At 40.7% G+C, this 26,938-nt stretch overlaps 1 protein-coding gene across 1 annotated transcript in view; it reads right to left on the bottom strand.

The window, feature by feature from the left end:
• LOC128695690 (fibrillin-2) overlaps positions 1–12,119 on the bottom strand; it is a gene marked incomplete in the record, with an annotated part of 295,003 nt that extends 282,884 nt beyond the window's left edge. The window contains 1 exon segment of the mRNA XM_070093229.1: positions 11,875–12,119. Within this exon segment, the coding sequence (XP_069949330.1) occupies positions 11,875–11,987 (113 nt within the window).
• Between the last annotated feature and the right edge of the window lie 14,819 nt (positions 12,120–26,938).

Below are 26,938 nucleotides of genomic sequence, written 5' to 3'. Positions count from 1 at the left end.
TCAAAGCCTCACATTTCTACTATGGACGTGCACACTTTTCCTTGAACATTTCTAGTCATATTTGCATGTTATTGCAGTGTACACCAATGGCTTCAAATTTGCAGCTTTTTCCAGATAACAGTTTAAAGCCATTTAATACAGTATTTTCACTGTAATTACATGTATGTCTTGCCACCATCATTCGCATCACAACCATGTCAGTCTCCTCATCGTATCTATTTGCGTCACTAACTGCTTCCTAGAGGTCGTTCCGAGGGTCAACGCCCCTGCGGCCCAGTCCTAGACCAGGCCTCCCGCTGGATCATGGCCTGATCAACTAGGCTCTTACTGCTGGCCACACAGTCCAACTGATCGGGCACTCTAGGTATCTGTCCAGTTCCCTCTTGAAAACAGCCAGGGGTCTACTGGCAATTCCCCTCAGGCCTAGTGGAAGGCTGTTCAACAGTCTTGGGCTCCGGACATTTATTTTGTTTTCTCTCAAGTGTGCTCATGGCGCCTTTGCTTTTTACTGGGGGTATGTTGCACCATCTAACTAGTATTTTACTTTAGTAGGGAGTGATTTTTGTGTGCAGATTTGGGACTAGTCCCTCTAGATTTTCCTGATGTAGCTTATGATGTATCTTTCTCGCCTGCATTCCAGGGAGTACAGGTCAAAAGACTTCAAACGTTCCCAGTAATTAAAGCGTTTGACTGAACTAACACGTGTCGTTAAGATTCCCTGTACCATCAAATATTTATCAATCAAACTGTAATTGTACTTCTTGCCATCATCTCTTCACCCGTGTTTGGTATGGGAAACAGGACTCTTGCTGTAAGACAAAACTCGCACAAGCACATTTCATAGATGGCTCGTACCTCTGTGAGAATTCTCAGTTTGTACTGAGGAATTATTATTATTATTATTATTATTATTATTATTATTATAATAATATTATTATTATTATTATTATTATTATTATTATTATTATTATTATTATTATTATTATTATTATTATTATTACGTATTATCCCGCTGGGATCTTATAACGCCTGGGGAAATGAAAGGCATTGTGGTTCAATCTAAGGGGAGCACAGATCTAATTCCTTTGACCAAAAGCCCCTCATCGGATTCAAGGAACCGCCCTTGAGGGGTACTGAGAGGAAAACATATTGACTGTCACGGTAATCAAGAGCATGCAGCATTTGCTTTCGATATCCCTTTCAATGCCCTGATACACTTGTTCTAGCTTATCTCAGAAAGTCCCAAGGGTTAATTATTAGTTACCCTTAACGGCAGACAGCAACCAATGGTTAATTTTCCCTTGTAGAAAGAAACCAGATGACTTTTATAAGCCAAGGAGCTCATACGGAATGCAATATATCATAATCTTAGCGAAAGAGTGCTGAGTTAGGGATGCTGGCCAGACCTGGTTTGTTAAAACACCAGTGAAGTGGACCGATGCCAGAATGGAGATCGGTCACAGGCGGAGTCCCACATGGGTCGGTGTTGAAAATATGCATCATTAATTATTGAGTAAATATTAATAGGTAGTATAAGAATTTAATCACCAAAGTTGTCCACCTTAATACGATTGAGTAATCTAAGTCACTGCCACCTCTGATAAGGCAGCTTATTCTAGGTACAAAGTTTGGAGATACAAGAGGCTTTCTTCTACCTGGAACATGTCTACGAATGGAAGACGTTCATAACTGGGTTATCTATTGATGAGATGTAGACAAAAAGAAAATTACCAAGGCGAAGGTTACCTGTACCTGTAGTCGCTTTCGGAGGTCACCGCCCCCACGGTCCGGTCCCAGACCAGGCCTCCTGGTTGCTGGCCTGATCAATCAAGTTGTTGGTGCCCACCACCTGTAGCCCAACGTACACACCGCAACCCGGCTGATCATGGAACTGATTGGAGGAATTTGTCGTGTTTCCTCTTGAAGACAGCCAGGGGTCTGTTAGTAATCCCCCTTAAGCATGAAGGGAAGATGTTGAAGAGTCTTGGTCTCTTTATAATTACTGATATCTCTATGTACTCATTGCCCCCCGGCTTTTCACTGGATGTACACTGCACCGTTTGCCAAGCCTCTTGTGCTCATATGTAGTGATTTTGATTTGCAGGCTTGATACCAATCCCTCCAGAATCTTCCAGGTGTAGATTATGATGCATCCTTCTCGCCTATGTACTAAAGAGTACAGTTCTAGGGACTTCAAGCATTCCCAGTAATTTAAGTGTTCAGTTTTACCTGCCTTGGAACGATGGCGAGAAAGATACAACATAATTTACACCTGAAAAATCCTAGGGCAACTAGTCCCAAATCTGTACACAGAAATCACACCTTACGCAATCAAGACTCGACAGCCGGTGTGACTTAACCCCAATGAAAAGCAGGAATGCTGTAGCACACAAAGAGTTAACACAAGAAGCATCAGGGGCCCAAGATTCAACTGCTTCCCAGCATACTAAGTCTTGAGGTGTGAGAAGAACCTTGGGACTGTGAGGCAGGAGTGATTGGGCGGCCCACAGCTGTGGGCAGATCCGCCCACGGCCCAACGTGGGCAGACCCACCTCCGTCCACGTCAGCGTCTTTTACGACGGCTTTGTTTGTAAACAATGAACACGTGGGAGGGTAATTACGTGCCAAAACACAACACAAAACTTAATCCGCCATGTTGAAGCTCGCTCTTCAGTTCTCTTCCATGAATTTTATTTAAATATATTTTATAAAATACTTCCAACTACTTCACAACCTTTTCATAAAGCATACTTAACACACCTTCAAATTTGACGTGATATAAACTACACTTCTTGCCCTTTCATAAAATCTATTCGTCTGTTCACACTTGCCTAGCCAGTCTGCTCATATACCTTCCCCTGAATGACTTGCCCAGCGCACCCTGCCAGGGTGCTTTCCATCTTTTTCTCTCAACTTCCCCTTCCTGTTTTTTTCCTCGAATACCAATTTCTACTTTAATCTCAGCTCTCCGTCCTCTGCCAGTAACTGTGTAGATGGTAAGATTAAGGCAATACTCGAAAGCATACGCATGTTGCTTCTCGTACCATAACTAACAACTTAAAAGTTTGGCAGAATCTTTTGTATTTCTAAGAGACTATTATATGTATCATCCACCTTGTCTAAAATATGTAATATATAAAACAAATATCTATTACTCAAGTTAAAAATGGCATAAAATACCGACACCTGGAGGTTACCTGGAGGTTATTCCGGGGATCAACGCCCCCGCGGCCCGGTCCATGACCAGGCCTCCCGATGGATCAGGGCCTGATCAACTAGGCTGTTACTGCTGGCCGCACGCAGTCCGACGTACGAGCCACAGCCCGGCTGATCCGGAACTGACTTTAGGTATCTGTCCAGCTCTCTCTTGAAGGCAGCCAGGGGTTTATTGGCAATTCCCCTAATGCTTGATGGGAGGCTGTTGAACAGTTTTGGGCCCCGGACACTTATGGTGTTTTCTCTTAGTGTACCAATGGCGCCCCTACTTTTTATTGGCGGCATTTTGCATCGCCTGCCCAGTCTTTTACTTTCGTAGGGAGTGATTTCTGTGTGCAGATTTGGGACCATTCCTTCCAAGATTTTCCAAGTTGATGTTTAAGACAGATACAACAGTTGGGTATCTTTATTGTTGAAAAGTTTCACTTATACAGTAGGCTTCTTCAGTCAAATACAGAGGCAGCAGGTGAAATAATGAAATGAAGATGATGTGATGATGTAATCAGTCCATCAACCTGGAGAAATAGTGTTTGAGGTGGTCAGTTCCTCAGCCATGGAGCTGAATTCCTCTCTAGGCTGAGGGATTGACCATCTCAAACACTATTTCTCCAAGGTTGATGGACTAATTACTTCATCTTCATTTCACTACATCACCTGCTGCCTCTGTATCTGACTGAAGAAGCCAGGTACCTAACTGTACCACGTCCTAATCATCAATCTATTACTCTCGGTAGTTCATTTCACAAGCTTCACATATTCGTTTCTGACTCTTCTGATCACTTCTGTCTGGTCATCTGTCCTTTGCTTTCTAGTTTTTCACGCTCGCATTGCTTCTTGTCTGTCTGAATCGCTGGTTTTGTCTGGATACCTGAGTTGCTCTCGGTCATCGCCCCCGTGGCCCGGTCCCAGACCAGGCCTCCTGGTTGCTGGCCTGATCAATCAAGCTGCTGGTGCCCGCAGCCCGCAATACAATATATGCACCACAACACAACTGAACAAGAACTGTTTTGTGGAATTTGTCGAGTTCCCTCTTGAAACAGCCAGAGGCTTGTTGGTAATACCCCTTATACATGAAGGGAGGATGTTGAGTTTTAATTAGAGGTATTCTGCACCGTCTGTCAAGCCTCTTGTGTTCATAACTAGCAATTTCAGTGTGCAGGTGTGGAACTAATCCTTGTATTTTCCAGGTGTAAATTATGATGTATCTTTCTCTCCTCTTTTCTAAAGAATACAGTTCTAGGAACTCTAAGCGCTTACAGTAATTCATGTGCTTGGCTGTGTTTACCCCTCAAGGAAGGTTCCTTGATGTTGGTGAGGGGCTCTTGATTTAGGGAATTGGATCTGTGCTCCAGTTCCCCGAATTAAGCCTGAATGCCTTCCACATCCCTCCCCCAGGTGCTGTATAATCCTCCGGATTTAGCGCTTCCCTCTTGATTATAATAATAATAATTGGCTGTGTATAATTATACGAGCAGTTAAGGTTCTCTGTACATTTTCCATCTCAACAATTTCGCCTACCTTGAAGGGGACCCTTATTTTTTTTTATTTACGGCGAAGCTCTAAACCTGTAGGGGTCATACAGCACTTGGGGAATGGGAAACATTCAGGCTCAATCCAAGAAAGGAGCGGTTAAATCCAGTTCCTTAAATCAAGACCCCTCTCACCGGCATCAAGAGGACCGTTAGTATACAGCAATATTCCAACCCAGAAAGAACGGCTGGCCTAAGAGTATCATCATAGGTCTGGCATCTCATGTTTACAACTATCATTTCTCTTGCGGTTGAGATAAAAACATTATGTCCCCTGAATCACTCTCAGTTCTTTTATATTTAACTTACATTCCTGGAGAAGAGTAAGTGGGACGGGGGAACTAAGGCAGAAGAGCTTCACCTGTGACCGTGACCGTTCAGTCTGGGTTTCGAGTCTCCAGTTGTGTGAATTATGGAGTGGCAGTCAGTGAAACCTAAGAATAAAGTGGATTTTCCTACCATAATGCTAAATCCCACGATTCACTTTATTACTTCTCCAAACAATAGTAGTAACCACAGCAACAACTGTAGTATATTGCTAGTTTACTTCGATAGAAGACTATCTGATTCCTCTTTCCTTATCCCTCCTCTTTGCCTAGGAGCCCAGCATCTCTTTTTCGGCTTAAATTGTGGGGATAATTTCTCCCTTCGTCCATATTCGATACAACTTACGGATTTTAGGTACTAATTTGAGAAAGCTACTAATTTTCTTTGAATAACCCCATTTTCTTTGTTATTACGAGTTCCGTAAAATGAAAGCGCACTGGTCGCGAGAGCAGAAATTTGATGACAGCCTGAAACTGATAATGAATTCAGAAACCGTAAATGTTTAAGATGTTGCATAGCCAAAGTTTCCAGCGTTTTTGTAAATAAAACTCACCAATCACTCCTTACCGTCTTCTCGGATAGATGGCTTATTGTAAGGGAGATACTTGGAGAGAGAGAGACTTATTTTATGAGATATTTTTATAGTACAAGACATATACATTACGGTAACAAATAGATAATTTATAGTAAGAGATAGACACATTATATTAAGACATAAATATTTTATAAAATGAGATAGATATTTTATAGCAAGAGACAGATATTTTATATTAAGAGACAGATACTTTATAGTAAGCGACAGATACCATATATTAAAAGATAAATATAGTAAGAGACATATACTTTATATTAATAGATACTTTACAGTAAGAGAAAGATACTTTTTATTAAGAAAGATATTTTATAGTAAGAAAGATAATTTATATTAAGAGATCATTTATATTAAGATAGAGATACTTTATGAGATACTTTATTGACTACATCATTTGACTTGACCATTTACTGACTAAATCAAATGCTTCATAAAGCTATTTTTATTCCTTTTACCCCCAAGAATCTTGCTAATACTGTGTGGTAACCTGTTTTCAACTGGCAACTGAATATTGTGAACAAATATGATAGAATGTAATAAGAGGTAAGGTAATTAATGTCACCTGATGACTCTGAGCTCACTCTTCTAAAAAAATATAATTACAAAATATTCCTTAGCTCTTAGCAATGTAAATAAGAAATCTAAACAACTAAATGGATTTTTTTTTTCCAATACCGTATTACTGAAATACAAAGATGGTGTTAGTGGTGGTCGGGGATCAGGGAGATGAACAACTAGAAGGATGACACTGGAGACGGGACGTGATAAAGTATGATGGATGGAGACTGGCGAGGGAGGGGGAAGGTTGTAGATGGACTGACCGCGACGTGTTTATTGAGGTGAGTTGTACCTTCTCATTTTTACCTTCCTTGTGGTGACTCAATGTATAGAGGGGCCGTGTGCGCACGCTCAAGTGTGGCTCCGTGAAATTCACTCTGCATATCATTGTTTTGAATATTGAAAATAATCTCTCTCTCTCTCTCTCTCTCTCTCTCTCTCTCTCTCTCTCTCTCTCTCTCTCTCTCTCTCTCTCTCTCAGTATCGTTTATATTAGAATTCTCGCTACTGATATTTTTAAGAGATATTCTGTTTTCTCGTGTTCTGCAGTATTGTGATCTGATGAGTCAGTCACAAACAGCCTCAGAGAGAGAGAGAGAGAGAGAGAGAGAGAGAGAGAGAGAGAGAGAGAGAGAGAGAGAGAGAGAGAGAGAGAGAGAGAGAGAGAGAGAGACAGAGACAGAGACAGAGACAGAGACAGAGAGAGACAGAGAGAGAGAGAGAGAGAGAGAGAGAGAGAGAGAGAGAGAGAGAGAGAGAGAGAGAGAGAGAGAGAGAGAGAGAGAGAGAGAGAGAGAGAGAGAGAGAGAGGGGGGGGGGGGAGCGGATAGAGGCAGGTTACATTGTTGCTGAGAAAACACAGATGATGATACTTAGAGAGTTTGATATAACTCTTGAGGTGTGTGAGGATAAATGATATACCTTTGACGAGTCTCGAGAGTTTTTATACTCCCTCATCCTGGCCCTGGGCTAGGATGCTTGCCTGGTCAACCAGACTGTTGCTGCTGGCGGCCCGCTGGCCCACATATCCATTACAGCCTGGTTGGCCGCCTCCAACCATCAAGTGAATATCCTTGGGGCGAAATTTAACTCATATCTCTATTAATGATACCGTGGATCATCGCCCCTTCAACCTGTTCTTACATCAGGCCCTCTAAAAATGCAAAGAAACATTGTAGGAATAATAACAGGAAAGAAAAATATAGGTTGAACGTAAGTGGAGGAGATAATAACTAGAACAGAGTATACTACTGACTCCGGCCATACAATAGAGCGGAAAAATAATGTAAGGGACCTGGGAGTAGTAATGTCTGAGGATCTCACTTTCAAGGATCACAACAGTGCCACGATCGCACGTGCAAAGAAAATGATAGGATGGATAATGAGAACTTTCAAAACGAGAAATGTCAAGCCCATGATGATCCTTTTCAAATCACTTGTTCTCTCTAGGCTGGAATACTGCTGTACATTAACATCTCCATTCAAAGCAGGTGAAATCGCAGATCTAGAGAGTGTACAGAGATCCTTTACTGCACGTATAAGTTCTGTCAAGCACCTTAACTACTGGGAACGCTTGGAAGCACTTGACTTGTACTCGTTGGAACGCAGGAGGGAGAGATATATCATAATCTACACTTGGAAAATCTTGAAAGGAATGGTCCCAAATCTGCACACAGAAATCACTCCCTACGAAAGTAAAAGACTGGGCAGGCGATGCAAAATGCCCCCAATAAAAAGTAGGGGCGCCATTGGTACACTAAGAGAAAACACCATAAGTGTCCGGGGCCCAAAACTGTTCAACAGCCTCCCATCAAGCATTAGGGGAATTGCCAATAAACCCCTGGCTGCCTTCAAGAGAGAGCTGGACAGATACCTAAAGTCAGTGCCGGATCAGCCGGGCTGTGGCTCGTACGTTGGACTGCGTGCGGCCAGCAGTAACAGCCTAGTTGATCAGACCCTGATCCATCGGGAGGCCTGGTCATGGACCGGGCCGCGGGGGCGTTGATCCCCGGAATAACCTCCAGGTAACCAGGTAACCTCCAGGTAAGTGGAAGTTTTGAAGATTTACCCGCCATCTTGCGTCTTCATGGGAGAGAAAGGAAAGACCAGCAATCCTAGAAACCAGAGTGAATTCCAATTAACTGGATGCAGTTTTACACTCATATGACACAGCCCCTCAATGGAGGCTCCTTGATGCTAGTGAGAGGCTCTTCATCTAGGGAATTGGATCTGTGCTTCAATTCCCCGAATTAAGCCTGAATGCCTTCTAACTTCCCCTTCCCCACGGCGCTGTATAATCCCTAGGGATTTAGCGCTACCCAATTAATAATATGACTTGGAGGCCTGGTCGTGGACCGGGCCGCGGGGGCGTTGATCCCCGGGATATCCTCCAGGTAGCGGTAGAACCACCCTGGATAATTATCTACCACCCACAGTCAATTGTATTTCGAATTTAACCCCAAAGACATGGTGGTAGCTTCGTTATTATAAAAGGCCAATGTTCTTAAACAATCCATCTGACCCAACTTTCTCGATAGCAAGAAGACGGCTATTATACCACAAGAGAAGCAACTATACCTTCCTCGAACGTATGACTGCATCATTTATTCTTAGCCCCAGAAGGCCTGGTCTGGTTCCGGGCCGCGGGGGCGTTGACCTCCAGAAGCGACTCCAGGTAAATCCGACTCGTATTTGGCGTATGACTACTAATAGATATTTCATAAATCAAGTTAACTTAATTAAATAAAAGCCCTGGATTAGTTAGCTTCAAGATCACTTTTACTCAATGTGAATCTCGCTTAATATTAAATAAACTACACATCTACGAAATCACTTTTAACAGAGCAATTGCTAGGGCCCAAGCTTAGAAACAAGCTCAAGTGAAATAACAGTTATTTCACAAAATGCATGGTTGCAACTCGGCTGTAATCTTGTAGAACCCTTAAGTATGGGGGAAATGAGCGCAGAGAAGCAAGCAAGCAAACGAGAGAGAGAGAGAGAGAGAACAATTGTTTGAGAGACCCAGACAGACAAGAGACTCCTAGTAACTTGTAGCAACTAAACACGTAGAGAATTAAAAAACAAAATGCTAGCAAGGCGTAAACCTGACCCCGCAGCAGGAGTCGTAAAAGTGCGCTCAGTGATATCAACCATCTTGCGATATACAATTTCACGATAACGCAGAAAGATGATACCAGGAATTGTGGTCAAGTCACTTGCGTCTGCGGTGACGGTCCCCAGACTTGCGTTACCACAGCACTTGTGGTTACTGTCCCCAGACCTGCATTAGCATAGCACTTGTGGTGACTGTCCCTAGACTTGAGTCACCAGGGCAAGTACTTATGACGATGGGTTGCGGCCCAAAGTTTTTTTTATTTTTTGTTAGGGGTATGGAAGAGGCCCTATCAAGATGTACATGTACTTTTAGATACCAACAAGCCATTCATTCCGGCGCCCTTCAAACCCTGTGGGTGCGGATAGATGGGTTGTCCTAGAAGACTGCTAACTACAAGGGCACAACCAAGGCTGGAAAACGGCATCGGGCAAATACCGAGGATAAGCCGGGCTGTGCTATAGGGCCCTGCTTGTACAAAACAAAACGTACCACACAGAAGACACGCCAGGCTCTTGCCAGAGGGCTTACCCCGACCTGCCTGTGAGCCGCTAATGGGGACCTTCCAAAGATGTCTCAGGCCATCGTTCTGGCGAATCTACAAGGCGTCAGACCAGAACTTACGTATTACCCTAAATCCACCGGTGACTTACAATTCATATAACATATCAGAGCAATTAACTTGAGCAATAAGTTAATTACTGCACTGGTTTATCGCTATCCAAAAATCGCCGAAGTAATCACACTTCCCTTTCCATCACACAATAATCTTATAATAATAAAGGAACAAAATACAATAATAAAAAGAAGGATTTGGGGATCCAGAGGGTGTCTGGACCCGGGTTTATCGTTTCTACATAAACATTAGTAATGATAACGATGATAATAATAAAAAAATGGAAATTAATATACGAGGTTCTCTACTATTCTGACTTCATCTGTCAAGTGATTCTCTGCAGGTAACCTCATACAAATTGTGTTTTGGGAAGTGCTGAATCCGTGGGGGTCACACACAGCCTGAGAAGTGCTAATCTGTAGGGGGTTACCCAGATCCTGGGGAATGGAAGGTAATCAGATCTGATTCAAGGTGAAGGGTGCTTCAATTTCTTGGATCAAGAGCCTTTCATCGACATCAACTCTTCTTTCCATGAAGGGCCTTCGACTAGCTATCTCTCCCACGGAGAGTTCTCCCGCCGTTACTCTGCGGGGCGTACACGCCTAAGTTCACCCTGAGTGAACTACATACAGTACATCATATGTGAACTATACTTAACTATATCTGAATTACTATTATAATTATACGAAGAGCTAAACTCATATGGGCCATTCAGAGCAAGGAATCGAAGCTCAACCCTTCAAAAACTCTCGCAAGTTAGGCTGGTCCTCGAACTACATCAACTGAGCACACCTTCGATATTCAGCATGCGTTAAACTTATAGAAATGCTTTACAATATTTTAGTGAGCAATTATAAGGACTCCATTAACAAGCTTTCACTTTTCAAGATCATGACCCGAAATACAGTAAGGAGGCAATGAGATCCGAATCTGACGAAGGCGTGGCCGGCCACATGAAACCGACAAACCCACGCACGACCCTTCAAGAAGGATTATAATAAAAAAGAAGCACTAAACCCATTAGGGTCATTTCAAGAGGGATGGATGCCTTGCTCCTAGTACAGACTATTCGGGTTATTAATCCCAAAGATTTAGTAAACCCAGAATAACCCAATAAAGCCAATTAATGAGGCTTTTCATTGGAGTGACTTTAGGTTCTAGCCCAGGAAGCAATCCAAAACAATTGAGTAATTCCCGGGCATTTATTTTTTTATTAGGTAACAGGAGCAATACGTGTTAAGAGACATGCCCTCACGTTCCTCTTCGTGTGAGGCCCAGCCCCCACGTCCTATTTTCCCAGGCGATGTATGACGTGCGAGTTTAGCTCTTCCCAATTAATATAATACTCTATTATTATTTTTACATTCATGGGAGAGGGAGGTGCTGTACATGTAGGTATCATACAACGTCTGTGGGATCATGGGTAATCACTTCCATCCAAGACAGGCCAGGTCCCTGGATCAAGAACCCTCACTGGAGTTATGAAACCTCCCATGAGGTAATACTCAGTACCAGGATGGGTGCCCTGCATACACCATAGCGTCAATGCCTTCAACATTACATAGATATGTATTCCATGAGCAGCCCATTCAATTGGTCAGATCACCTAAGAATCCCCCTAGAACAACAAACATACCTCTGCGAACCTATTTTTTTTTTTTTTTGTAATTTACTTAATATACAATTAACTATTTTACCTCGCCTAATTAAGAATTCATGTCACCCCTTTCCTTGTGAAGAATCTTCAGGTGGTCCATTCGGTCTGCTGTTTTAAGACCTGATACATATATTTATCTTGCTTTCAGATTTTCATGTCTGCCTTTGGAAGGTAGTCTTTGTCAATTTAATCGAGCTTGCTGCTACTTTTTTGGATTAAGAACTAGAAATTAGAACACCATTGTGATTAGTGGGGAATTTAACTTACCCTCCAGGAGGTGATGAACGCTTGACTTTGTATCCGGAGAATCCTTCTGGCTTGGCTACTGCCCCAGCCACTAACAACACTCCAACCAACACCCCCACCATCCTCGCCATCATTGCTCTGCGCTAACTATTGCTCTGTCATATGTCACTGCGAGGCACTGTCACTGTCATAAGAGAAGTTGCCGCGCGGGAGTGAGCGTGCAGGAGTAGCGGCCAAAGGATGCGGCCCGTGTGGTGGCCGCTGAGGGTCTGATGGCTGCTCGGCGCCTCCCAGGCACCCACCCGATGCTTACCCGCCTCCCTGCCTGACCACCCACTTCCACCCAACAATTATACCCGATCATCATATCATATCTGACTCGAAAAATGAGTTCAAAGGAAAAGACTTGATCCAGAAGGCAATTTCCATATGGGAGTCAAAACTAGCCTAGTGGCTAGAGGTCTTAAGGCTCGGGAAGATGACATGAAGAAAGTGGTGTTCAGAAGGGGAAGAACTAGGTGCCAGAAGCTCTCCTTGCACAGTGCCAGAGATGAGGCCGACGCATATGCATGACGACCAAAGAAATCCAGAGATTTTACTACATTTCTGGAAGTAACAGAAACTGTTCTTCCATATCTAAATCCCACACCTTGAATTTTGAAGCAATAGTCCTTCTACAAAATGTTTTCCTTTCGCATCAAATGAAAAAGCCAATAGAAAGGCAGTCGTCTATCCATATCTTATCCCACTGCAGCTGTTCATCTGGTTATACTTAAAGTATTAAGTGAGTATAAGTAAGGGTATGCAGCGATGGCGCGTGTGCTTGTAGGCACTATAATGCAGAACTTAGAGGTGGGAGCGGGCACTAGTAATGATGGAGATCAGGACAGGTGGGGTCGGCGCCAGCCTCCGTCCGCACCTCTGACCCACCTCATTAATCACTCATTATGTCCATGCTTTCTCACCTGAGGGATTCACGATCCTCACCCACAAAATAGCTGACACACACACACATACCCTTTCTCTGGTGATCTGTTTGCTGTGTCGGACAGACCGACGAGTAGTTATAGCGAGATAACTTTTAAACAAGGGTCACTCATATAAGAGTTTAGCTGTACTACTACGTCTCTATACTCGTGTAATTAACAATCAAATAATAATGTAGCCACTACTGCGAATATTAATTACAATTTAATCTTAAATAAGAACTGCATAATGAAAACGAATGCGATCTTGAAAGCCTTCACCCATAATGGCGCTGACTGAGGACAGTTGCCTTTACCGGGTGGCACTGCTGCTGCAGTCTGACGTCAATGTGACCATTAACTATGACCTATTGACTGGAGAATGCGTGTTTGGCGCCTTACAGGCACACACCAGGCCTCTTCCCGCCGTGTTAGTAGTGATGGGGGAGATGTGAAGGCACGCTGGTGTGAAGCTGCTGCCAGTGAGTGATGGCGCCATTACAGTGGAGGCTTGCGCCGCCCCGCACCTCTCCTCGCTTCATTATACGGCAGGAATGTGGCGCCCACACGCTCTAATATGGCATGCTTCGCTCCAGCCTCACTCACACCCCCTCCACCAGCGCCGCCTTCCCAGGTCATAGGTCATAACCTCTGGCACGTGTCCACTCACGTGTCACAGCACCAGGCCATCTAAAGCATATGCACCAAGTCAAGAGAATGTATGGCAGTTTATCAGGTCCCGGGTATGGTCACCTAGATGCAGTGTCAGATTAATGAAATAAGTGTTCAGGCATCCTGGACACGTGTCTGAGCACCTGGACATGCGACTGAGCACCTGGACACGCGTCTGAGCACCTGGACACGCGTCTGAACACCTGGACACGCGTCCGAGCACCTGGACACGGAGCTAGAGAATGTGCGGCGAGGCTACCTGGAGACCTGGAGTTTACCTGGAGAGGGCTTCGGGGGTTAACGCCCCCGCGGCCCGGTCTGAGACCAGCTATATGTAAAAAAAATAAACTTCCTGTTGGAAATCATGTCCAAGGCAGAATGATAATGTGTAAGAAAACTTAAAACCTGGAGTATACCTGGAGGGCGTTCGGGGGTCAAAACCCCCCGCGCACCTCTTGGAAGTATTTAAATATTTTTGATAACCTGCAACCGTGGAACACCATGTATTTAATGATGTTAATTACAAAAACAAGATGTATTGGGAAAGTGTTGGCTGTAAGGTTTAACATTATACGCACGACCCCAGTATTACCTGTCAAGTCAAACATTACATGCCTAACCTCTCCTAGTATTACCTGTCAGGTCAAGTGTTTCATGCATGACCTCCCACAATACTGTCAGAAATATTACATGCATGACCTCCTTCAGTATTACCTGTCAGGTAAACTGTTTCATGCATGACACCCCCCAGTATTACCTGTCAGAAACATTACCTCCCTCAGTATTTCCTGCCAGGTCAAGTGTTTCGTGCATGACCTCCTCCAGTACTGCTTGTCAAAAAATATTATATGTCCTTCCCCAGTATTACCTGTCAAGTCAAGCTTTACACGTATGACTTCCCCCCGTGTTACCTGTCAGGTCACACATTACATATGACCTGGCCCTGTGTTGCCTGTCAGGTCAAACATTAGACACACACACGACCCTGTGTTACTTGTCAGGTCAGACATTACATGCACGCCCTCCCCCAGCCCCGTGTTACCTGTCAGGTCAAACACTACTCGCACGACCACTGTGTTACCCATCAGGTCAACCACGTTTTTTTCAGAATAATTTGCATTATTCAGTATACAATACGGGGACCTTTAGTAAGTTGCCTGAATCTTGTTTTCTATTTATTTTTCTCCCTCCAACTTTCGATTTTGTTTCGCTCATAACTCAAGAACTCTTGATCCAGATACAAATTGTCAACGCTTGCTTACAGCAACGAGGATAGATTCTTGGAACAACTGCCATGTTCACCTAACCAGCATCCTGGAATGGCTGAGATAACTCTTTAAAACCCTCAGTGACGTAGCCTCCTAATTTGACGACGGCGAAGGGAAATTCATGTGTGTGTAGATGCTGCAGATCTGACCATTTTTTGCGTAAAATGGTGTGAAATTTTTATTCCCGTTCAATACGTTAAATGAATTTCAGTGTACATCTTCTGGTCTGATTCAGTATTTAATGGCTGATGCGTATTAATAATAATAATTACCTTTATTTCTACAAGTACATGTAGAAGGTATACAGGTCTAGCTGACATAAGTGACATACTACTATACAGAAAGCCCCTTATCATGCAGAGCATTTCGGGCAAATTAGGTCATCTTTGTCCCCAGGATGTGACCCACACTAGTCAACTAACACCTAGGCAACTATTTTATTGACATGTGAACAGGGACAGCAGGTGTCTTATGGAAACACGTCCTGATGTTTCCACTTGTACCTTGGATCGAACCATGGACCTCAGTGTGTGAGCCGAATGCCCTAGCACTCGAGCTACGGGCCTGGATAGTACTCATTAAGTTTTGTTGGTGCTCAGGTAAATTTGTTGTAGTAAAATACCTTAAAAACTTAAGAGTCGGTGGAATCTGTGCTGTAACTGGAGATTGATTCATCTGATCGGCTTCTAATTTTCACCATTGGCTTGGTTTCCTAAACATAAGGTTCAACCCATGGAACGGGTGGGGGTTAGAACCCATAGTGAGTGGAGTGGCAAAACTTACGCACTGGCCCGGAGTTTTACGACTCACTCGCCATGGGTTCGAACCCATCCGTACCCTGGTTTGTTTGCAATCGTGTTATTACGATTTTGAGTCACAAGATTTATGTTATCGGGTGACATAAGTCTCAATTTTCCAATTTTATTTAATAAGTAGGGATATTTATTTGTTTCCAATAAAAGAAGAGTACTTCTGATCAGGTTCAAAATATTAATGATGTGCATTCTGCTAGGAAGGATGATACCCCGTAAATTTAGTCTGAGTAGTAGCAAGGATGAAAATTTTACTAAAATTTAAAAAAAGAAACTTGAAATCGTTGGAATCATATCAATTACTGGAGAATGCATTTTGTGATCGGGTTCAAACTTTCGCCGTTGATGGGTTTAATTAAAAGAAAGCTTGGCGTTCACTCTGAGATGTGCAAATTTCAATTTACCAGTTTTATTAAATGCTTTGTTTCCCATGCAATAACTACAGAATGCCTCTTCTGATAGGCTTCAAACACTAGACGTTACGTATCTTAGTTGTAAGTATAACTGCGTTGATTCTGGGTTGTGTGAGTGCCAATTTTCCATTCGTAAAGCAATTTTGTTAAATCTAATTTTCTTAAAAGTTAAAAAAAAATCTTATTTTTTTCCCTTTAAGATTGTTGTGATTTTGCGAAAAAAAAATCGCCTTTTGAGTGTTTTTATAATTTAACGAGGATAGATTTTCCTGGTTTCAGGATGTAGGTCTCTGAGAGAATGTGAGAATGTCTCTTCAATTTAGCTTCAAAGTTACTGGAAGGTTTGAGTAAAATTTGGCTTGTGTATTCCTTAATCTGTCATTTTTACTGTAGGAACTGCGATATTAATTTTCATATAACTTGTGAATGCCTTTTCGGATTCACTTCAAATCTTCAATGCTAATATTTAGCTACATTACAAACTTATGCCGCACTCTGCACTGTTCCAATCGCGTGCACCAAGGTATAAAGGACTGGGATGGTTCGGCAATACAGGCAATGGGATTTGGTTTAATTACCTTCCACTTTGCGGTTTTGCTTTTCATATACAGCATGGAGATCAATGCCCAGAAATCATACAATGAAATAAAGACCCAGTATCAGGATTTTTTTCTCGTAAGATGAGGGATAATGAACATCCGTGTAGGCTAGTAGACCTACTGGGTCATACCAGGCACTTTCTTATCCAACTTTTCTTATTCATGTATACAGCTGTCTAATCTACAAATAAACTACACAACAGGCATGGAAAAAAAGAACAAAATAGCCACCGGAAGGACCATTGCATCAGCATCTCCCCCAACACCCCCTCTCACTCCCTCCAGGGAAGAGCGGAAGAATTAATGGAGGGATGGGCCCATGATTCATCTTGGAGTTGTCTCTACCAGATGCCATTACGGAGAAACTGAATCAAGGACTTGAAAACAGGAAAAGTGGGTATCAACAGCTCAAAAAATAGAGAAGCTGTAGCTAATACGTCAATTAGCGATAGAAAATTATGGTAAGAAATTAAAACGAGGAATATCAACAGTTCCCAAGGACGATATCACCTGTGGGATATATATATATATATATATATATATATATATATATATATATATATATATATATATATATATATATATATATATATATATATATATATATATATAATTAAAACAATGCCATGGTACGGAAATGCATCACTACTAGTATTACGTTTTGAGGCAGGCTAGTAAGTGGAAAATGGCAAATATCATACCCATTTATAATACGGGGGGTAGATCCTTAGCTTCAAATTATAGACCAGTCAACCTAACCTCAATTGTGGGAGAATTTACGGACTCAATAATTTTTGATGCAATTCAATGCCACCTTGAAAGATATCATTTCATCAATGAATCTCAGCATGGGTTCTTGCCTTACAAATTTACTACAACGGTGGTGGACCAAGATAAAGAATTCGGTACTGTAAACATGGACTTATTTAAGGCCTTTGATAGTCCCCACACATGACAATGATGAAGAAAGTAACGGCATCGAGTTTGCGCTCTGAAAAGATGCAGAATTAGGGGAGGTAAGAATGAAGTGTACAAATTAAAAACAGGAATAAAGGTGATATAAACAGCGTATTGAGAAATATCTAACAACGATAGGGCTCACACAACAATGGATTCAATTTGGACAAATATAGATTGAAAAAAAAAAAATATTGAGAAGTACTGATTTGGAAAGACACTTCCACGTAGCATACTGAAACGGGAAATTTGGATTGCTTTAAATTTAGCTTGAACTGGTATTTGTAAGTGTGGTTAGCTGTGAGTTGGCCCTGCCTAACATGAGCCTGTAGGCCTATTGTAGTATTCCTTCATTCTATTGTTCTTAGGTTCTTATTGTGAAGTAGACAACATTATGAGATAGGCTATATTGTGAAGGCTGCTACATTGTGAAGGAGGCTACATTGTAAAGTAAGCTACAATGTGAGGTAGGTTACATTATGATGTAGGCTACAATGTGAGGTAGGGTACGTTGTGAAGTAAGCTACATTGTGAAGCAGACTACATTATGAAGTAGGCTACATTATGAAATAAGCTACATTTAGAAGCAGGCTACATTGTGAAGTAGGTTACGTCGTGAAGTAGGCAACATTGTAAGATAGACCACACTGCATACGTTGACTATGCTTATCCTACCTTCCTGAAGTTTGTAAAGATTAAAAAATTCGAGCAGGTTTAGAATCTATCTCTGCGTTATCTTTTCCTCGAAATTCAAAACTAGCTGATAATGACACACAGGCAACAATATGAACTGAGTTATACCTACCGTCTACCATTGACAGTACAACATTAAATAAAAAAAAATCCACTAAAACAACAAATATTTTTCTTGATAAATGGAAGTGTCGAGGAAGAAATTGGAAAATATGACTGCTTAAGTCTTAAATAATTATTTGAAACTGTAATAATAGTAAAACTTTATAATTTATTTAATGCAATGTTTCGCCCACTAAAAGATAAAGCCCCCGGTGAGGTTTTTTTTCGGGGGGTTACAAACATCAGTCTATTACCATTTGTCATTTTACAGCGATCGACACCATGCCTAACCCTTCTAGGGTTTGCCTCTTTAGGGTCATTCCCATTAGCCCCCTTGGGGTGGGGATGGCAGACTAGCTAGGCCTGGGGACCCCAAAGATGAGGAGGTACTTGTGCCTCCTCCCAGGACTTAGGTCGACACTCCACAAGGCCGGGCCACCACTAGGCCCGGGCCGGGAGAATACTGACTTTTTTTCCTCTGGGGTACCTATTTACCGCTGTGTGATAGGGGCAGCAGATGTTAGATGTGCCCATGTCTTGCTCTGTCCGAGAATGAACTTCTGTCTTTCCGTTGCGAGGCAAACGGTTTACATCTAAGCTACATTAGAACTGAAACTAATGGAGACCTGGATCACATATTTACCGACGGATCAATGGATCATGAAAGTTGTGCTGCTGAAAGAGTTACTGTCTGTTAGAAACCAATTTTTTTTTTTAAGAAAGGGATAGTACATAGTATGACCAAGTCAGAGACTTCCTCCATCAAAGAGGACAACTACCACCTGCCTTTTACACTCGAATGACCCCTCAGTTTTATCATACAAAAATTACCTTAACACAGTTGCACCCGTATATAATTCTAAACAGGTGCGCACTTCAGACATTATCACAACTTCAGTTACTTCTAATTGTCAATGGTCTCGCAACTTCTGCGTCAGCACTTATTCTGCAGCCTCAAAGGCATTAAAAGATCTTCCTTCACCTCAAAGTCAAGCATCAACCCAGACGTTCCCTCTTTTCCAATGTACCACCTCAGTCTTCAACCCTTTCAACAAGTGTAGTAACGACGATGATAAATGCACCACCGACCACCTTCCCTAACCTTCCCAGACGTGATAGGTCAGTTTTGACATCAGAGGCTAAACACTGCCATGAGTCGACTGAATTTGCACAAAACATTTTCATCAAACGTCTTTAGTCCTTCTCATACTATATTATATTAATATAATATGAGAACAGGGACTGGTGACTTCTTTACCCTAATTTTCTTCAGTCTTCACGTCTGTGATTGTATCATGAAGAGACAGACCCGGATGTGGGCATTAACAAACGTGGAGAATCCAATGAAGCTTCTTAGTTAAATCTAAGAATTCGAACCTTCGACACAACAGTGACATAACATTACAGCAGCTTTTATCCACTATTTTGATCCTCACTTCTCACTGGATGTTTGGGTCGCTGCGCTATCCTAGAAGCTCAGTAGCTGTACCTCTGTTGTTGTTATTATTATATTATTATTATTATTGTTATTATTATTATTATTATTATTATTATTATTATTATTATTATTATTTTAAATGCAAGTGCTAAACCTGTATAAGTCAGATACCAGCAGTGTCTCAAAACACTCAGGAGGCAGAGAAGTTACTGCTTAACTCCCTCAAGAGATCTACAACCTATAACTCATCCCCCTAAATGGTCCAAGAGCTATATATCAACATCTATAAGCCCAAAAGCTTCAGCACAGCATAGTGAAGTGTACCACTTATAGGTTGATACTCTCAAAAGGACTAACTTACTGAACACCGGTTCCAGGCTGAGGGACTGATTACCTAATTTTCCACTATCTTGTGTTTAGCTCTACAAGGCTGAGGGACTGATTAACCTCACCTACAGTCTCCAGTTTCATCAAATTACCTCTGAACTGAATTGATAAAACCACTGATTGCCGAAACGTCTTGAACTCCTAATTTGCCACGCTTGTTAAATAATAAATTTTTGTTAGATTTTTTTATATGTATAATGAGATTTCATTACCCCTGAGATTTTCATTTTTACCCCATTTGGGGTAATTTACCCCGGTTCCCTGATCTAGGCACTATGCGATCTGCTCTATAAACAGTATACATATATATGTATATATGTATTTAGGTATGTATGTATATATAAAGAGAGAGAATTTCAAATGCACATATGTTTTTCATTATTTTAACCTCAAATTATCATTAAGTATCCTAGTTTAGGAAGAATTTACTGATGTGATGCTTTGCAGTGCATGGCGTCAGTGGTGGGTATTACAGGTGCTGCTTGCTAGCATCGGCCATCAGGTGATTATTTCACAGAATGAATTGATATTGTGACCTGATAATTTTCATTTGTGTGGATGATGCCTTATAAAGGAAGACTTGATAAAAAAAAAATGCTCTTCAAATACATGACACCTCTTCTGATATTTGAATATTTTTTTTTCTAAAACTTTCCAACTGAGATTCTGGATTTAATTCGAATATCGTTTGGCAGAGTCAAAATTTCATTCTTGTTTGCAAATATGTCCATATTAAACAATGAAATAATTTTTATGTATTATCATGTGTCAATATTTGTTCCAAATGGGTAGAAATTAAGTGTTGATAAATCTCGAAATCATTTGTCCAAGTCAGTAATAACACTTTCTAACTGCTCAACATATCGAACATTGATGAACATCAATATTGACGAGACGCTTCGCCTGCACAGCAGGCTTTTTTAGTCTGAGAGAGATGTGAATTTTAAACTGAAAACAGTGGCAGACATGGAGAGGCCATGTTGAGATGTTCAGTCCCTCATGATAAAATAAATACAAAAGCTGCACCTCGCCTTTCAGCTCTAATCTGTATCATTAATTCGCCATCCACGGATCTACTAAAATTGCTCTGCAATCTTAGCATAGTGAGTTAATGTTAGATAAGATTTCGTTCGGATTTTTAACCCCGGAGGGTTAGCCACCCAGGATAACCCAAGAAAGTCAGTGCGTCATCGAGGACTGTCTAACTTATTTCCATTGGGGTCCTTAATCTTGTCCCCCAGGATGCGACCCACACCAGTCGACTAACACCCAGGTACCTATTTGCTGCTAGGTGAACAGGACAACAGGTGTAAGGAAACGTGTCGAAATGTTTCCACCCGCCGGGAATCGAACCCGGGCCCTCCGTGTGTGAAGCGGGAGCTTTAGCCACCAGGCCACCGGGCCTGTTTTAGAAATATCAGTCTGTGGATTTGCATATGGAAGTGAAACTAAATGTTCCTGAAAACCACTTGGTTCAACTTAGTAGCGAAAAACTCTACAGACAAATCTAAGTTTCAATATGTAACTGATCCTATTTTATTGTTTTTTACCTGGCTAAATTCCGGCTTCTGACCTCTGGAGGGTGTTGATCTACAGCTCCTGGACTTTGAAGATATTAAGCTATGGATGACAAACTTGAGTTTGTTGAGCTCTTGGTCCCCTCGAAGGTGTGGATTTCTAGTTCCTGGACCTCTTGGAGGTTGACTTATAGCTCCTTGATCTTTTAGAAGGGATGAATGGCCACTAATATGCCTTGTCAGGGTTGTCAAAGACAGTTACTAAGCTCCTAGCGTGCACTAAAGTACAGGAAACTTGAGTCTATGGTGACACCAGGTTGACCTCAAGAGGACAACATAACGATTGAAATATTTAGATGTTGACTTATGTTTATTCTGCTCTACAGCTGTTTATTCTTACTGCTCTTATTACTACTGTTTTGTATTTCATTAATGCCGTATAATCCTCCGGGTTTAGCGCTTCCCCTTGATTATAATAACAATAATAATGTATTTAATAATATAGTACCTATATATTTTGCTAATTATATAGTACCACTTGTGATTTATAATTAGTTTAAATATGCAATAAATGCACAGTTACATTTTGCATATGCAGTGTCATTAGCTAATATACAAACTTTTGATTATTCATAAATTTTTAAATATAATGAAAAATATAAATGAACTTATAGGGTGTAGATACCCTGACAAGTACTGGATTATAAAAAAAATCACATCATCACAATATTAATTATATAGTATATTGTAAACTCAACACATACTGCATTTACATAGATATTCCCTAAACAAGGATACTGTGGAAAATACTGTATATATTTTCCGGAAATACGGTAATTTATAGGTAAATAGATGCCCTATATTGTATTTTTGAAAGAAGTATGTTATCGAAAATGGGAAACGGCTGGGGAGGTCAGTCGCCATTTTGTTTGAATTTGGACTAGAAGCGTTAGTGTAATGGGAAGAATTTTTCGTGCTCTAGAGGTTAAAATTGGCCTGACACCTCTCAAATAGGAGACGAAATTGTTGGATGTGCGTTCCTGCACAACTTGAGATATCAGACGACTGGACAAGACAGCTCCAGGAACCTCAGATAAGCTCTCTAGATTTGTGTGTAATTCTGGCCAGCATTATTTTCATAGATTTAGTTAGAGTGAGGTTTTCTGAGTATGATACACATTAATCTCCAGTCAAATTGGTGAGTGATATTAAGATATATTTTCTTTCTGTTATGTAATTGTGTATATCTATAATTATTCTTTAATTTTTAATATACAGTCCACAAATTTATATATTTACCAGTATTCCTGGTGTATGTATATTTCATTTAATTAATAGGTCCAGAGCAACTTGTGGTTATGACAGTGGTAGGTATCGAAGGGGGACATTTTTGCGACCTAGGTGTCCCAAATTCCTACTTGTCTATGTAACTCTGATAAATAATAATTATCTTTGTTATCATTTTCTGTTATGTATATAATGAGTTGACATTCAGATAAATGCAATTTTCCACAGATACCTACAGTGGTTTCTATGTCTGATCAACATCAAAGTCCTAACGCTGGTTATTATACTGGAAGGTTTGGATTATTATTAAGCTATGTAGGTGCTAATTTGCTCTTTTTTGTGATACTGGTTACTGAGCTGTAACTTAAAAAACGCTTTTTCTAACCGACTTCAATATTTCAATACTTGCATATTTTCTTAAGGAATGGTTTACATTGATTTTGGGCTGTTGGTGCCAGGTTGCCCAGCTTTACTACTAGTAGTAGTAGTGATTATGTTCACGAAAAGCGCTAAATTCAGCATGTCTACGGTATTCTACAATTATAAGAGGCTGAAGTTATAGGAAACCGGCTCGTTACATTCATGGGAAGAGCGCTATACCCATAATGATCATTCAGCACCTGGAAAATGGGAAGCAATCAGGCTGGATCCAAGAAAGAGGAGATTATGTCCAAATCCTGGGCAGCAGAACCTCTCACCAGCGTCAAGGACCCATACCATGAGGGAAATAGCACACTTGAGATACGTCTCTTGAATCGCCCAGTGACCGATACATACCTAGATGTCTAGTTGCCTTCACTTAAGTAGTAATGAGGAAAGTGTTAATTGATTTTCCCATTATTAAGAAATAATATGCATACGTTGGCAAGGTAAAAGTTGTATTGTATGTTGCACCTATAACTTTGTTTACAAATTGCTGAGAATATCCTGACCAAGACTGATTAAAGGATAAGAATTAAAAACCCCAAATTTGTTACTGATGATTTAACAATTGAGTGTTCAGGTCTGACGCACGTAATGGACAGCCCACCCCACAGTGCCACCAGCCACGGTCTGTTTATACATCAGGGATAATCAGAGTCTAGAATTTAGATCTATGCTTCAAGGCTGCAGTTAATGGTTGTCCTTATAAGCATGACAGATATAGCTATGAGCTAGGTACAAGAGCAGCGGCTAAAGCAGACCTATCAACAGTTGACGAAGCTCCTAAGTGTGCAGACTTGAGGCTACAGAAGGCGGCTCACATATTATGTACACAGGCAGGAAGGTTATCATAAGAAGAATGCAATAAAGCGTTGCAGATAGGGTCCAGGACACCCTTGACGTTGACCAGATACCACTCCCACACCATCATCTCAAGTCTGCCTGCTTATTTCCACTGCCCACACCCTTATATATATATATATATATATATATATATATATATATATATATATATATATATATATATATATATATATATATATATATATATATATATATATATATATATATATATATATATATATTTATTATTATCACACTGGCCGATTCCCACCAAGGCAGGGTGGCCCGAAAAAGAAAAACTTTCACCATCATTCACTCCATCACTGTCTTGCCAGAAGGGTGCTTTACACTACAGTTTTTAAACTGCAACATTAACACCCCTCCTTCAGAGTGCAGGCACTGTACTTCCCATCTCCAGGACTCAAGTCCGGCCTGCCGGTTTCCCAGAACCCCTTCATAAATGTTACTTTGCTCACACTCCAACAGCACGTCAAGTATTAAAAACCATTTGTCTCCACTCACTCATATCAAACACGCTCACGCATGCCTGCTGGAAGTCCAAGCCCCTCGCACACAAAACCTCCTTTACCCCCTCCCTCCAACCTTTCCTAGGCCGACCCCTACCCCGCCTTCCTTCCACTACAGACTGATACACTCTTGAAGTTATTCTGTTTCTTTCCATTCTCTCCACATGTCCGAACCACCTCAACAACCCTTCCTCAGCCCTCTGGACAACAGTTTTGGTAATCCCGCACCTCCTCCTAACTTCCAAACTACGAATTCTCTGCATTATATTCACACCACACATTGCTCTCAGACATGACATCTCCACTGCCTCCAGCCTTCTCCTCGCTGCAACATTCATCACCCATGCTTCACACCCATATAAGAGCGTTGGTAAAACTATACTCTCATACATTCCCCTCTTTGCCTCCAAGGACAAAGTTCTTTGTCTCCACAGACTCCTAAGTGCACCACTCACCCTTTTCCCCTCATCAATTCTATGATTCACCTCATCTTTCATAGACCCATCCGCTGACACGTCCACTCCCAAATATCTGAATACATTCACCTCCTCCATACTCTCTCCCTCCAATCTGATATCCAATCTTTCATCACCTAATCTTTTTGTTATCCTCATAACCTTACTCTTTCCTGTATTCACTTTCAATTTTCTTCTTTTGCACACCCTACCAAATTCATCCACCAATCTCTGCAACTTCTCTTCAGAATCTCCCAAGAGCACAGTGTCATCAGCAAAGAGCAACTGTGACAACTCCCACTTTATGTGTGATTCTTTATCTTTTAACTCCACGCCTCTTGCCAAGACCCTCGCATTTACTTCTCTTACAACCCCATCTATAAATATATTAAACAACCACGGTGACATCACACATCCTTGTCTAAGGCCTACTTTTACTGGGAAATAATTTCCCTCTTTCCTGCATACTCTAACTAGAGCCTCACTATCCTCGTAAAAACTCTTCACTGCTTTCAGTAACCTACCTCCTACACCATACACCTGCAACATCTGCCACATTGCCCCCCTATCCACCCTGTCATACGCCTTTTCCAAATCCATAAATGCCACAAAGACCTTATCTAAATACTGTTCACTTATATGTTTCACTGTAAACACCTGGTCCACACACCCCCTATCTTTCCTAAAGCCTCCTTGTTCATCTGCTATCCTATTCTCCGTCTTACTCTTAATTCTTTCAATAATAACTCTACCATACACTAAATAAAATGATCTTGTTATAATAAGGTTAGGTAAGTTTTCTAAGATTCTTTTGGTACAAAATTAAAAATTTTTACATTAACATCAATGAAAAAAATATATCTTTAAACGTATAAGAGAAAATTTCAGAAAGGACTTAATTTTAAATGAGTTCTTGCCAATTGACCAGTTTTACATATTCGGCACGACATATATATATATATATATATATATATATATATATATACATATACATATATATATATATATATATATATATATATATATACATATATATACATATACATATATACATATATTTGTATACATATATACATATATATACATACATATATATATATATATATATATATATATATATATATATATATATATATATATATATATATTATATATATATATACATATATATACATATATACATATATATATATACATATATATACACATATACATATATATATACATATATATATATACATATATATATACATGTATATATATATATATATATATATATACATGTATATATATATATATATATATATATATATATATATATATATATATATATATATATATATATATATATATATATATATGTAGGGTCCACGTCTACTGCAATTGTGGGACTCCATAGTCCCGGAGTATTGAATAACAAGGCTTCGAGAGAAAAATATTTGGATTTCTTCCTGAAGCCTACCATACCATCTAGGTATAGCCTAGCTCTTTAAAGAATTTAGATGCACTTTTTTTTTTACCCATGGACGTATGGGCGAGTACATACAGGAAGCTTAACTATCACGAGCTCAGCAGACGGAGGATCAAGCCTCCACCACGTCTTTCGCTGAATCACCCACATGGATTTAACACTTAACATGAATTAAACATACAACTTATTCCCATGGGCCACGGGTCTCTGAGCCTAGAGAGCAAACACATAATGATGGGCAAGTTCACCATATTTT

The sequence above is a fragment of the Cherax quadricarinatus genome, chromosome 42 (genome assembly GCF_038502225.1).
Source record: "Cherax quadricarinatus isolate ZL_2023a chromosome 42, ASM3850222v1, whole genome shotgun sequence".
NCBI classification, from domain to species: Eukaryota; Metazoa; Arthropoda; class Malacostraca; order Decapoda; family Parastacidae; genus Cherax; species Cherax quadricarinatus.
The sequence above is the reverse complement of the archived record's forward strand: the minus strand, read 5'-3'. Positions and strand labels throughout refer to the sequence as shown.